The sequence below is a fragment of the Saccostrea cucullata genome, unplaced genomic scaffold, assembly GCF_032062105.1.
Source record: "Saccostrea cucullata isolate Sc308-1 unplaced genomic scaffold, CSIRO_AGI_Scuc_v1 ctg128, whole genome shotgun sequence".
NCBI classification, from domain to species: domain Eukaryota; kingdom Metazoa; phylum Mollusca; class Bivalvia; order Ostreida; family Ostreidae; genus Saccostrea; species Saccostrea cuccullata.
This window is the reverse complement of record NW_026935471.1, coordinates 328,363-344,124: the sequence shown is the minus strand read 5'-3', so window position 1 is coordinate 344,124 and position 15,762 is coordinate 328,363. Positions and strand designations below refer to the sequence as shown.

The window sequence follows — 15,762 nt, the reverse complement described above, 5'->3', positions numbered from 1 at the left end:
TTTTTAATCCTTGCACCAATATACCAATATTATAATTTTGGCACATTTCAGACAGATATTATTTTCTTCAGAGGGAAAATGCTTAATCCAAATCTGCAATTGAAATTTAATCTAAATATTACAAAATATCATCCAAGAATTCAAAAATCAACTCTGAGAGTAGAATTAATCTGAATCAGACTGAAAAATGCCCATTGTGTCACAATTTGAAAATAAATTGTTCACATTCAGAACTTGATACTTAGTTAGAAAAATTAAAAAATTTACCATTAACTTCTTGGATCACTTTTAACAAATTTTGACCCAACTATGAATGGAATTTTTTCACTATTTTATCATGTTTAAGTTTATTAATTAAAACTGAATAAGAAAAAAACTCTGTGCAGTGCCTATTGTGTACTACACCACTTGTCATTTGAAAATAGACATCTTTAATTCACCTGTTTACTGTAGACATGTACACATTAAGAAAGATAATCAAAATACTATATATTACCCTTAATAAAGTTCAGCCCATCCTTGATACTTGCATGTTTACATTATGTTTACATTATTCACAGTCAACATGTTTTTAACGGAAAGGTTGTTTGATTCGAATCAATAACAATTATTAAAATCAAGAAAAAATAATTATCAATAAATTAGATAAAAACATACACGGTCTTATATTCCTCCGGAAATGACTCATGAGAGGACCTATACACAGAACTTATACACAGTCAAAGGCCAAATGTCTAAATGACCCCCCCTAAGTGATATAAATAATGCCAGTACAAATTGTTTGTGTCTGTATACATGCCTAAATCTCGACAACCTACCTGATAAATAATTCCTAGACATTTGTAAACAAATCCTCTACAAAAAGTGCATGCTCTCGAGTCAAAACGCACGTGGCGTTACGAGGTCGTGTCAAAATGCACCCTCTTCAACCAAGCGTATCGGTGATGAACATTTGTCAGAAAAATACGGGAGAACAGGGACAAAAATACAGCCACACAAACAGATAACAAACCTCATGCAGTACAGTTGCCTATTTCTTCCTCTTTCACGATGAGAACATTTTAACAACAGACAATGCGATATTGCAACCGGTGAAAAACAAACAAAGAAATTCGTGATTTTAAATTTCCGCCATTTGTGTCAGCTTCCTGTCATGACTTCCAAGAGCCAAGTGCGATAACTCGTATTTTGGTCAGGTCTTTGTCAAAGAACGAGGGTGCATTTAATCACCATTTGACTGGAACCCAAGCGCACTTGAATTTTGTTTGTTTGGAATTTTTTACTCTTTCAAACTCGCATGATTTAGTGTTCTTTTGGTGTATCGGATTTCTTTCAATGATATAAGTCAATGTACAAAAAAGATTAGGCATTTGAAATTCAGTAGCATTTCATGTTTTCTGCCAAATTTTCGATCTAAAAATGAATAATAACACTTGTAAAACAGTTTTTTATTTAACACAATTTTAAGAAATTACAAAATTTACAGCTGATTTAAAACAAATGCAAAGTCTTTTAAACTTGAATTTTTAAATCGTTTTAATTTGATAAAAAAAAATAATTTGAAATGTTGCAATACGTTTCATTTGATACAAAATTAAATAAAACATATAAAGTATTTCATTGTTCTATTGGCCAGGTAGATTTGTTAATAATTGATGAATAAAAAAAATTATTGGTAACTTTCTGGTATAAATTTTTTTTAAGGCTTGTTTTGGCTTAAATTTTGTTGATTTTACAGTTGTGATGCTTTGTGAAAATGTCACAGAAAAATATTTTATTAAAAAAAATTTTGTTTTCACAGTACAGAAAACAATTTCTTGCTTTCTCTCTGAGGGGGGGGGGGGGTATGATTCTGCAGTCAGTGTCTTTATGTGTGGCTTATATCTCAGTAAGGCATCCAGGTAAGCAAACACAGACTCACTGAATTTATTGTGTTTAGCTACACTTCTAGTTTCTTGTTGCATCTTTTCACTGGGTTTGTCACAGGTGGTCAAAATGATTTTTCGTTAGTTTGGCGAAAAGCGGGTATATTGTAGGGAGGTCAACATTACCGCTACATTGCAAAAAATTTCAACTCATTACCGCTACATTTTTTCAGATTTTCGACCGATCCTTACCGCTACATTTTTCCGGTCGAAAACAACTCATTACCGCTACATATTGAATCAGCGAAAAACAACTCGTTACCGCTACATATTCGATTTAGCCAGGTATGGTGAATGTTTTTAAAAAGAACACAATGTTTTGTAGTTCTCATCCGAGTATTTTTTATTTTTTGGCCAAAATTCAGTCAGTCCAAACAAAAAGTTACTTGAAAATGTACTGCAGCCTGCAAGAAATAAGATTCTCCCAGGACGAAAGGAGAAAAACAACACAGCACAAAAAAGGGAACTTTACAAAGCTAAGCTTTTTATTTCACGAAAGTGTGGGGAAATTATTTCACAAGGGGGAAAACTTTTCACACTTAACAATCATTTAAGAACTACTGTTTAATTTCAAAGTTTTCCACAATTCTTTCAAGACTTTTTGGACCAATAAAAAGTTTGCAATTTTTGTGTATTTTTACAAAAACATTTCACAAAACTTAGGGTTTTATCTATGAACAGTACTTGATTTTAATTTTTTAGTGTTTTATGAAATAAAATTGAATTTAATATATCCTGCTCATAAAATCATGCTACTTTCACCTCTTTGTTTAGCAACTTTTTTTGGAGGGTGGTAAACAGGTCTTATGTATGTATAGTTGTTGTATAAATATTTATATAAAATAAACTGTACACGCATAAGTGGCTGGCTAACAATGTAGCGGTAATGTAACGTTTTTTATGTAGCGGTAATGTAACGTTTTTTGTAGCGGTAATGACTAAGTAGCGGTAATGAAAATTTCGAAAATGTAGCGGTAATGATACGCACCCATATTGTAAACGTTTTGCTAATATTTTAAAAATCATATGATTGATGAAATTAATGCCTTGGGTAAATTCAAATTTCTATGTGAAATTACAAACATTCTTTTGAGCATTTTCAAATACTTAAAAGCTAATTTTCAGGATCTGAGGATCTAACTTAATTACTTTACTTAGGCCTGTCGTTCCGTGAGGAACATAGGCCATCAACAACAGTCCTCCAACGAACACGATTCTGAGCTGCTCTAACTGCATCATGCCAGGTCATATCCTGTGTTTTTAGCTCCGACTCTGGGTCACGCCTCCAGGAATTTCTAGGACGTCCTCTTTTAATTTTGCCCTGTGGGTTCCAAGGTTATAAAATGTCTGGATCTTCTGCAGGGTAGCTTTAGTCATCCTCCATGTTTCTGCACCATACAATATAGGACGGACTTTACACTTAGTTGAGGATCCACAGTTTAGTGGTAATACGGATGTTCTTTGAGACCCATATGTTCTTTAACATGGTAAATGCATTTCTTGCCTTGCCAATTCTTGACTTGATGTCGCGATCTGTGCCACCTTGTCTATCCACCACACTCCCCAGGTAGATGAAGGACTCAACTTCTTTGATGGGCTCACCACCAACTGTGACTGGTGTTTGGACAGTGGTGTTTATCTTCATCAATTCTGTTCTCTTCAAGTTGATTTTGAGGCCTGTTCCAGCGGATGTTGTTGCAAGGCGAATTGTTTTATCCTGCATCTGGCTTTGGTTGTGTGAAAGGAGAGCAAGGTCATCTGCAAAATGAAGATCGCCGAGTTGCGTCAGGAGTGTCTACTGTATTCCATTGTACCTGTCAGATGTGGTAGTCCTCATGATCCAATCAATGACCAAGAGAAAAAGAAATGGTGACAGCAAGCATCCTTGTCGAACTCCTGTCCTGACCTCGAAACTATCAGACATCTGGCCAGCATGTCCTGACCTCGAAACTATCAGACATCTTGCCAGCATGGGCAACCCTGCCTATCATGCCTTGGTAGGTGTTTAGTGAGATAAGGTGGCTACAGATGGGACAGCTGGGGCTAACCACCGGGGAAACACTATAGTATTCAGGACACACCGAGGAGGGAGCCCACCACACCAAAGGTGTAGGTCTGATGCTATCCCTAGAGGCTCAACGTGCTCTCATCGGATGGGAACCTGTCAACTCCGGCATAATAACAACCAAGTTTAACACCAAGGAAAGTAAGATCAAGTTAAACATCATACAATGTTATGCTCCCACAAATGATGCAGATGAGGAAAAGAATGATGCCTTTTACCAACAACTACAGGCAGTCTTGGATAAAACAGGCAAGAAAGACATGACAGTACTCATGGGCGACTTCAATGCCAAAATTGGAGATGACAACACAGGCTACAAAGAAGTCATGGGTACACAAGGACTGGGCTACATGAATGAGAACGGTGAGAGATTTGCAGACCTGTGCTCACTTAACCAGATGGTAATAGGTGAAAGCATCTTCCCTCATGAAAGAATTCACAAGGCCACATGGAGATCCCCTGACCATGTTACAGAGAACCAGATCGACCATATCTGCATTAACAAGAAATTTAGAAGAGCATGGAAAGATGTCAGGGTGATGAGAGGAGCAGACATTTCATCAGACCACCATCTGCTGATGACGGCATTAAGGCTTCGCCTCAAGAAGTTCAACAACACGACAAACAGGAGGACAAGGTACAACGTGAGTGCCCTCAAAACAAAGGAAGTGAAGACAGCATTCCATCTCAGCTTGTCAAATAGATTCCAGCTACTACAGGACCAGCTAGAAAACAATGATACCAACATAGAGACCCCCCAATGGCAGTCATCAAGGAAATGTGGCAAGGCACATGCGAGGAAGTCCTAGGCAGAAGCAGAATCAGCACAAGGAGCGGATCTCTGGTGATACGATGAGGAAAGTGGAGGCGAGGAAGGAAAAGAAAGCAGTGCTAATTACAAGCAGGACAAGATCAGCAAAGACAAAAGCTCAAGAGGAATACATGTACACAGCCACAGATAAAGAAGTTAAGAAAAGCATCAGGAGAGATAAAAGGGATTGCATCGACAACCTGGCGAAACAAGCTGAAGATGCTGCGGGACAAGGAAATTTGAAAGAACTGTATATGATTATGATCACAAAGAAGCTCTCCAACAAGTTCCAGCAAACAGACAAGCCAGTGAAGGACAAGAACGGAAAAACTCTCACAACAACAGAGGAACAATTGAAGAGGTGGGTAGAACACTTCAGAGAGCTATTAAATAGACCAGCACCAGAAACACCCCCAGACACACAACCAGCCAATATAGACCTCCCGATCAACTGCGATAAGCCAACAAAGACAGAGATCAGGAGAGCAATTAATAAACTTAACAAGATGTGTTTGTGAAACACTTTGCGCCCGGTGGCAACAAAGTTCGAAAAAAGCTATTTTTAGCCTATAGGTCAATGTCGAGGTCATTGACCTTGGTATAATTTGAAAGAACTTGATTAGCGGCATGTGCATACCAAATCTGAAGTTTCAATCTCTCGTGGTTCAAAAGATATGGTTAAGGTTCAAAGAGGGTATGGAGTATGCATACCAATTATGAAGTCTCTATCTCATATGGTTCAAAAGTTATGGTGAAAGATGAAATAAGCTATTTTTAGCAAAAAGTCACAGTCAAGGTCACAAGGTCATTGACCTTGGTATCATTGGAAAATACTAAATTAGTAGAGTGTGCATACAAAATATGAAGTCTCCTGCATTTATTTCAATGTTGTTGTTGTTTTTCTTTCTTTTTTTTTTGGTGTGGGAGTGGGGGTCAGGGTTACATATTACACATTCCAGATTGTTTCTCCGTTAGCCAGGTGGGCCCGTTTTATTAAGACCAAATTTAATTCTTCATATAATTTTCAATTAACATTTTATCGAAAATTATTTTAAACTTTTTAAAAGGATTGTGGTAAAATATTTTTACACAAACAATTTCAAAGATAATTATTGATTTTTAAAAAAATTATGATCATCTGAAGTTTTGGGTCTTAGTCGTAAGTTCTTTTGTAAAACGGGCCCCTGCAGAAAGGCCCGATAATTGGCGACTCAATGCATGCCCAAAGTTTGTTATCACAGATTAAGTAATCGAAATAAAGTTAACTGATACTAGAAAGTTGCAATAGCATTTTGTCAATAGATAGTAGGAAAAAACACGAATGCAGCTGCTAGGAAACTGTCTGTAGCAATGTCATAGAGGATGTATCTCCTCATCAACACAATCACCTTTGGCGCAACACTCTGGGGTTTGAAAACTGACGTAATAAAATGTGAAGATAATCAACAGTGGTCATTTTCAAAACTAATTGGAGATCTTGTATTCATTGCCTAAATTTATTGAAATAAATTAAAACTAAACATGTTAACTTTGGGTTAAGCTGAAGTTGTTAACTTCAAGTTGAAAATTAAGAGCGATGATTTAAAATCAGACTAATGTACATTAGTTTATTTTCTGATTTGAAGCTTACTAATTTTATTTAAGGCAAACACCAGTCTGATTAAAACCAACCCCCTTCTCCTGACGAGTGAAAGGAGAAGGGGGCTGGTTTTAATCAGACTGCCCCATACACTTATTTTGATGAGTTTCACTGGAACTGAGTAAGGATTTCAACCCGTCTTGTTTATATGATTTTACAATGTCATGAACAGCGGCTTAAATGCATATAATACTGCAAATGGATTTATACATTGGGAGAGATCCTCGCTTGATTGTTCCAGCATATTTTGATTTTTGGAGTTTAATATCTACTTTTTTGACGTGATTGATTTTTCACACCCTGACTACAAATCAACATTAACTGTGCATCCCTTTTCTCTCTGAACCTATTTTGACATTAAAAAACAAGTACTCTGGATGCATATTTTTTGTCTGTAGCGAGTTTAATCATTTCCTAGGCCTATACCATTTTTTTTCAGGGACGAAACTGTATAGAATATTAGAAAAGGAAAGGCCTACCCCTTTTTGACGTCATTTTCAAGGCAATATTTGTTTGGTTACTCCATGTAAAATTTCCGATAAAATTTCATAGAAGTTCCAGAATGAAGTAAAAAATCCATATTTTATGGAACAATAGTGTCCCATACCTGAATTAACAGGATTTTTCTACGTCAAATGTTCATATCAAAATAGTTTTCCGCAGTTACACTTAGGTCGAAAAAACGTCGTTTTTGAGGTTGCGTTTCTGGACATACCATTGCTTACAAAAACTTGACTAATTTATTGAAAAAAAATTATAATTTGTGGTTTATTCTGTGGATAGAAAAGATGATGTTAACTAGATACTTGTATTTTAAAATTCATTGATATACCTAAAGCGGTTTAAATTTTATGGCACTAGTCCACGAACTTTTTGATATACCCCCCATACAGTTACACTGGGTTACAGCTACCTAGTATCTATATATATAGCGCGGATCTACAGGGGGGGGGGGGGGGCCTTATAGGTCACCTGAGTATTCTATAACCCCCCTTTGGAATTTACCATGTTAAAAAATGTATATACTAAAACAAGATAAAAGTTACAATGGACCCCCCCCAAAAAACGGGGCCACAGACCCCCCTGGTAAACGCGAATATGTGTGAAATGGGTATGAAAAGTGAAAGATTTGAGGCTATAGAAGTCACCACTACCCCCCTGGGGCCATAAAATTCACAATTTTAGAAGAGGCACTCTTGCACATCATAACCATGTACTTAGTTTATTTACTACCCAGGAACAGAGAAGATTTTTAAAGAAATAATGCATTTTCACTATATAATCTATATAGACCCGCCCTAGCACTAGAACCCCTGACCCTGGGGCCATAAATTTCACAATGTTGGTATTTTACTCAATGCTCATTACATTCATGCCACCAGTTTGCTTGCTTGATGTCCAGGAGTAAAGAAGAAGATTTTTAAAGATTGCAATAATTTTAGTGGTTTTGGCCCCACCCCTCAGGCCCCAGGGGAGCAGGGACCATAAAATTCACAATTTATGTTCCTCTTTACCCATAGATGCTGTGTACTAAATTTGGTTGAAATTGGTTCAGTGGTTTCAGAGAAGAAGCTGAAAATGTTCAAATATTAGCACACGACGGCCAACGGACGAAAACGGATAGCAATAGGTCGCCTGAGTTTACTCAGGTGACCTAAAAATCCTATTTTGGTATTTGGACGGGAGGGTGTGTGTACATATGTCAGGCTTCAACCGCTTTTTAATGCCATATTTTAGAAATACACTATTACATCACCCTTATTTGTCTCTACGGCATCAAAAAGTGAAAGGTGTCAATGGTCTTCAACGAGCACTTGCAATAGCAAAAAGTTACGTTTTGGAAAAATTTGTTTGGGGGGTAACTTTAGTGCCTGGCAGAAAAATCAAGATGCACCTTGACTAATTAATAGCCATTCTCTGTAACCACTTAAACTTCGTTGCCACGCATGGTCACCGATTTTGATGAAACTTAACAGAGGATTGCAATATATTGCAAAATACCTTTGACAAAAGTGATTGATGACAAGTTAACTGTTTGAAATTAAAATTTCAAGCTGATTACCAGACTTTAGTTTCTTTTCAAAAATTATTTTATCAATTGGATTTCAAGAATATAGATTCACCTACAAGATAGTGTTACCTTTCTTTTACAGCCAAGAACACTAGCTTCAACTGTTCAAGTGAAAACAAAATATTAAAATTTAATTCAACTTTATTAAATTAAACAAAGCAATGAACAGAGAACAAAACATGTAGCAATGTTTAACTAGAAAGGGAAAATAATCAACCAACAGCAATTTTCTAACAAGACTTAAAAACTACCTGTTTCAACTAAATGAAAGAAAATACTTTTAAAAAATATATTTCAAAGAACTCTGCACGCTTGCTTAATCTTCCATGGCCTAAATGTTGTTGTGTCTTAATGAAGATTGTAACACTCTTGTGTGGATTTGGAAAATGTTCTAGAATGAAGGAGTCATGGCCAAAAAGTGCAAAAACATGAAATGTTTATTTTGTAACAATTAACTCAGAATACTCCTTTGTGTTAAGTATAACCTCCTGCTGCTCAAGCTTCCATGTAAATTTTTATTTTAAAAATGTTACATTTCTGTGACCTTCATGCAGAAATTCAAACATCTGAACATTGTGACCTTGACTAATTAATGTCCTAAATGTTCTGGCTTATTGTCAACTTATCTGGCAAAAGAAAATAATTTTACACTTAGATCTAAGTGATTTTGTTAAAATGAACAAACTGCTTGTTTCACACTTGTTTCTTGCCAAATGCAACCTTTGAGCCATGCAAGCACAATATGAAAATGCTTTTAATGGATCATCAGCTACAGTTTACATTTACATCTTTGTTTGGGTCAGGTTTCTTCCATTCATTCAAAATTATCACAGACTTAATTGTAATTTTTTGTAGCCTAGTGTGTGAATTTGACCTTGTCTAAAAGACAATGATGTAATATCATTATACATGTAGGCACTTCTGGCAGAAAGCTACCTTTGTATGAAGTACGGTACTAGCCTATAAAATTCTTTTGGATTTCAAAAATACGTCCAGATAAGAATTTTACTTCTCTTATTTCAATGCTAGTTATGTACATTATGATGAAATAAAATACTTTTTAAAATTTTTACAAAACCTGACAAGGAGCACATATTCAAACTGTAGTTTTATCATTTCTACAAAGTCTAGAATTAAGCTTCAAAGATGAAAAAAAAAAAAGACATACAGCCTCCAGTATATCCTCCCAAACTTTGTTTTGAGGGAAGAAGAAAAGCCAAAGGAAGAAAGGAAAACACACTATACTAGCTAGACTAGCATTACATTATCATAAAATGGACATCTTACACAAATGTAGCCATCCTTTAAAAAAAACTTTTTTGTTTGCCCTCTCCCAACCAACAGACTAAAATGGTCCAACTCAAAACATTTTTTAACCTACAAGAAACAATATTTTTAATAAATTTTTTAAAAAGTTTTTTCAAGAATTTTCTCATCTCATTGACAAGTATGTTGACATTTTTCTTGAAAAAAAAAATCATCTACTTTTAAAATTATTATCCCAATTGTTTTTAACACAAAGTCAAGAGGGCAAAAAGAAGTCTTTAAAAGATGGCCTTACATACTTTTTTTTATACTAAAGACATTGATCATTCATGGCCACTATTTATTAAATCTAAATTCAGATCAAAGCATTCTCTTTTTTCCTAGTCAATTTCATTCCGAAAGTCTCTTCTTGTAGCCTTTGACTCAATTGAGCTAAAAAAAGGGGGTGATTAATTTACAAACACAAATAGAAAGTTTAACTTTTGTGGTTATAATTGTCAGAAAGTTAACATCTTTTTTTTTCTAAATATCATTAGAAAGCATAATAATGTGAACAAGCAAATGATCAATATTCATTAGTGATTTACAAGTACTCAAAATTATTGTTTAAAATAACCAGTAATTAGTGTTCAAAATCAAAATGCAAAAATTTCTTACACCTTCTTTTGTTTGGAAGAAAACTTTTTAAAAATAAAGCATTAAAAAAAAATTCCTACACCTTTGTTATTATAAAGACATGTCACTGCAATACACTGTATAAGCATACATATACTAACATATTTTTCTTTAAATACATAGACCGATTTTATTTTCATATACATTTCATTGTTAAGTTTGATTCATGAACTTAGGCTACAAGTCATACATTATATGTAAATGTGCTGAAATTACATGTGTACAAATAATCTTTTTTCATATCAAGAAATCATGCTTTATATCAATATATGTATTCTTAGACCTCCCCATGCCCATTAACTTCACTAATCAAGCAATGAGTATTTTACCCCATCTTTGGACTTTCAGTAGGGCGTGACTTTCTCTGTGCTACGTAATGGAGAATACTAGTACATGTAGATTCTCATTGGTTACGAAATTAATAACATAGGAACTTAAAATTGTTGTTGATAACGATCAGACGACTTATGCCCCACCTCTGTGCCGTGAGAGAACTTTTAATTGGCTATTTACTACACCAGTTGACATTCGGCCGCATTTCTATCATATGTATATTTCAACAGTGAAGGGAAGCTGTGTAAATTTCAGAAGCTAATTAGGTAACGTCGAGAATGCCAAGCCTTACTGAAAGTCCAAACTAAGCATGTAATTCTTCTACACACATGCCCTCGTCTGTGCAATAATGGTGAGAATTTGACAAAATGTGGGCAATCTCAATAGGATGAATATCTATTAGACAGAAATTTGAAAAATCTATAAAAAAAACTCTACAAATTTTAAACATATGCCCTGTTCACATGGAGAGTTCAATTCGATTTAAACGTCAGTTTACTGCAAATTAGCTTTGCTTAGCGTTCACATGGAGAATTTAATGCGAATTAGTTTAATTCGAATTAATTTACTGCACATTAAATTCCTTCGCATTAACTCTGTGTGAACGCTAAGCGAAGCTTATTCGAATTAAATTTTGATGCATGCATAAGGCCAGAACTGAGTCACAGTACACATGTTGATGGTTAGATTTAGGTATCTGTGTTACATTTGGTTCAAAAATCAAGGAAAAGCATGGTAATCACTAATTGTATCCCTGTAGCCACTATGATTCAAATGGATGGCTCTGCATACATGACGTGATTTACAAATGACGTCATAATAGCCTTACTGAATAGTCTTTTTGTAGTTATAAAATTTTAATTCGCATTAGTTTACTTCGATTTAGCTGTCGTGTGAACGCTATTTAATTGGCATTATTTCAATTCAAATTAGTTTACTTTGCATTAATTTACTGCGAATTAAACTCTCCGTGTGAACAGGGCATTAGATTATGGCACATCTTTCAGTCTTAGTAAGCTTTCCTGTCACTAATTGTGGCTACTGTTTCTCATTCATATTTCAATTAACGTTTGGTTAATTAAAAATACAATTAAGAATTGAATAACATTTCACCATATTTGTGTAGATTTGTTCAACTGACCTTCATTCAAGGTCTATATATACTGGTATATATCTTTATTCATTACTGGGAAGCTACTATTCATAGTTACATGTGTGTTTCAAGGTTATAAGCAACTCTAAAGATACGCATAATTTTTTTAAATTGTGAAAGAGATGTCATGGCTGTACCATTCAAGGTCAAGGTGACAGATTTTATCTTGTTAAATGTATTCCCTTCCACAAATCTGAGAAGCATGTCACCTTACCGAAAAGCATGCATCCTGACTGAAAAGCATGTCTCCTTACTGAGAAGCATGTATCCTGACTGAGAAGCATGTAATATCCTTACTGAAAAGCATTTATCTTGACTGAAAAGCATGTATCCTTACTGAAAAGATTTCCTTACAGAGAAGCATGTGTTGTTACTGAAAATCATGTATCCTTACTATAAAGCATGTATCCTTACTAAAAAGATTTCCGTAACATTTGTAATAACCAACGTTATAAACCTTGATCTTTCTTGAGGTGCTTAATATAGCTATTTCGACATGATCTCATGCTTCAATGTCTAAATAATCCAGTACATTACGAAATATATCAGTTAGATACTTAGTATATCTTAAATATACAGTACATACATCATTTTTGATTATAGCAATAAGATATTCTTAATCAATGTAACAATCACTTTTTATGGCACATTCTGTATCACATAACAAAATACATGTACCACATACAACAGCAAATCGCTATAAATTCAGTGTTTATGTGTACAGTGAGACTGACATGCTGGTGACAACTCTAGTATGTCACGTCTACTGTAAAATAACCAACTCTTCACATCAACTCTCTTATGTTTTTATCTTGAACCTTCAATAGGAAAAATATCAACGTAGGTGAAAAATACAAACATTTCTCTGATATTCACATATGAATATAATGTTTTTTATTTTCCATTAACTAGTGATTTAAAGTACAAGTATGTACAACCATTACAGCTAAAAATGGCTGACAAGTTTTAAAATACCAACACAACTCCTGTCATATACCATGATATTCTCCATATACCAATGGTTTGAGAACAAACAAAGCAAGTTTGTGCAGCTTGTTTAACATACCCGGTACTGGGTTATAGTAAAACTGATTGAAAAAAGGTCTTGAACCCATTGTTTGTTGAAGATTTCTACATAATGCACAACAAATATTCAACAATATTTCTGAAAAGTGATTTGTAATCTGATCCTCCGTCTCCAACAATAACAATTATCAGATTTGGCTTTCAGTGAGCCTTTCACTCATGAATAAAAAAAAAAATTCAAAAATCATAGCAAGTTGTTTCATGACACTGGTGGGATCTATAAACAAAAGATACTTAATTAACAAATAATTACAGGTATACTAGCTTAGGTACAAATTCATCCGTAACATATATGATTCTCATGACCTATTTGTAATCAACAATACAAGACATAGAAGAGAAATACATTGAAATGTTAATTTGTAATCAACAATACAAAACTTAGAATAGAAATATAAAGGAATGTTTAAGTCTTTTATGTAAAAAGGTTTTCCCTATCCTTAGCACAGGATGCTGCAGCTATCCTTCTTTCTCTGTATCTACGGATACTGAAGCTACTGGATACTGCAGGTATCATCCTTCCTCCTCCGTTCTGGATAGTCCATCCGTTCCACGCGCCCGGAAGACGTTCGGTAAGACAGACCAGGCGATTCTACTGGACTCACCTGAGAAGCAGGTAAATCGGGGGGTGTAGCGGGAGATACTGGTGTAAGATGTAAAGGGTTGTTGTACACCTGACCTACACTCACAGTAGGTTGAGCACCAGCATTCTGAGCACTAATCGCTTGAGTTCCATAGCCTTGAGCACTGCTAGAAGAAATGTAAGAACTGCTAGAAAAATTCTGGCCATAGCCAGAATGTGCATTAGCAGTCCCTGTATTTGAACTCTGAGCACTTGCTCTTAAAGACGTTGGCCTGCTCACAGGCATTGAAACTGGAGCAGGCGAAACAAGATCATCACCTTTCTCTTTATATGCTATCAGGTATTCTGGGTAGCTCTGGTTTCTGTCAAAAGTGACAAATATTGTAGGGTTGGCCATATTATCTACACAAGAATCATACCGCCTGTGACCTTCCATGATCGGGGGACATTTCATGTCCCTCTCCCCTTTGGTGTAGCTACCAATAAGAACCTTTGCTTTTAACATCAACCGCAATGGACCTCTGGTGTAGCAATTGCTGTACTTTGAAGTAGTAGCAAAGTATGACCCTTGACCATACATAGTGGCATTTTTCCCACTCAATCTAAAATCAAAATTGGTAGTACAAATTCCATAACAAGTGTTTATGGAATCTGTGCCATGAAAGAGACTTCTCTCATCCACGCTTCCACCTCTTGCCTCACAGATTCTTTCCATATTGGACTTCTTCCTATATAAAAAGATTAAACTTCAATTGCTGAAAAATTATTCTTTTTCCTTACCAAATTAAAAATTTTCCTCATCCCTACCCTTTCTCTTCAAATCCCCAAGACTTAAATATTTTGACAAGTAATAAGAGATTACTATTGTGTACATTTGTACCTTCATTTCATATGTCACATCAGCCCGATAGGCCCCTTAATTATCAGCTAAAAGGCCAAATGTTTACTTCAAATTATTGCTCATGCTTAATACAAAACATGTACAAAACACATATGTATAAAACTTTTTGAAATATACTGAATTCTGTATATAGGGTTATTTTTGCCCTGCTTTATTTTGGCCCTTTCACACCTGCAAACAATTTTGCCCTGTTCTGTTTAAAAAATTGGATTGATTGATTGATTGTATACTGTTTAACGTCCCTCTGCAGAATATTTCACTGATATGGAGACGTCACCATTGCCGGTGAAGGGCTGCAAATTTAGGCCTATGCTCGGCACTTACGGCCTTTGAGCAGGGAGGGATCTTTATCGTGCCACACCTGCTGTGACACGGGGCCTCGGTTTATACGGTCTCATCCAAAGGACCGCCCCATTTAGTCGCCTTTTACGACAAGCAAGGGGGTACTGAGGACCTATTCTAACCCGGATCCCCATGGGGCTAAAAAATTGGAAGTTGAAGTTGTATTCATGAATTCATCCCATTTTAAATTCACCCAACTGAAGGTAGGGCAAAAGGGCCGAAAATAAAATGGAGGCAAAAATTTCCCTGTATACAATATTTAATTCCTGTAGATGGCAAATTTACAAAGTCATTATAGAAATCTCAGGAGACTTGACTTACATTTTGTATTCGTTCCAGAGCTCCAGATTCTGTACACGATAAATATTGCAGATCTGGAAATTGTCCTCCTTAAGTGTGCTGAAGAAAGAAGATTTGACGTCTACGAACTCTTTGTTTGATTCTTCTAAGTCCACTAATTCAAAATCATGTTCCAAGTCCCATGGGGCCCAACCAGGGGGTCTGGAGCCGGGATAGGATATGGCAAGGTATGGAGGACTGAAAATCATTGGAGACTGATTAGAAAATATTTACAAAAATTAAGTAACCTGAGTCTGGAAAAATTTAAGAAATCTAAGAAAATGTAAATAATCCAACCTACAGAATGAACTATACCTACCTCTGAATTGCTTGTAATCATTCTCCTTCCCCCCCCCCCCCTCCCCCACCAAAGAAATGGATTATCAATTTTATTTTCATAGTGTGATTACCGTATAATCCCTATTAACCGCCCCTGCCCCTATAAGCGCCCCCTTAGGTATTTTTCAATTGTCAGGAAATAAGGGCCCCCTGTACAGTGATTAAAATCATCTAGAATCGTATAAAAAATGAAAGTGAAAATAAAACTTGTCTATTAACCGATTTCTTAGTGGA

General features: G+C 35.5%; 2 protein-coding genes across 2 annotated transcripts in view; one reads left to right on the top strand and one right to left on the bottom strand.

The window, feature by feature from the left end:
* The first annotated feature begins 4,043 nt into the window (after positions 1 to 4,043).
* LOC134242970 (craniofacial development protein 2-like) lies at positions 4,044 to 4,799 on the top strand. Its single transcript, XM_062725183.1, has one exon. The coding sequence runs from the start codon at positions 4,044 to 4,046 to the stop codon at positions 4,797 to 4,799; it is 756 nt and encodes a 251-aa protein (XP_062581167.1).
* A 3,841-nt stretch (positions 4,800 to 8,640) lies between these two features.
* LOC134242946 (uncharacterized) overlaps positions 8,641 to 15,762 on the bottom strand; it is a 29,468-nt gene continuing 22,346 nt past the window's right edge. The window contains 2 exon segments of the mRNA XM_062725150.1: positions 8,641 to 14,335; positions 15,172 to 15,387. Of these exon segments, the coding sequence (XP_062581134.1) occupies positions 13,519 to 14,335; positions 15,172 to 15,387 (1,033 nt within the window). The 3' untranslated portion in view covers positions 8,641 to 13,518.

Excerpts from the sequence above, each read along its gene's own strand:
- LOC134242970 (XM_062725183.1), top strand. The coding sequence starts at position 4,044 with ATGCTATCCCTAGAGGCTCAACGTGCTCTCATCGGATGGGAACCTGTC.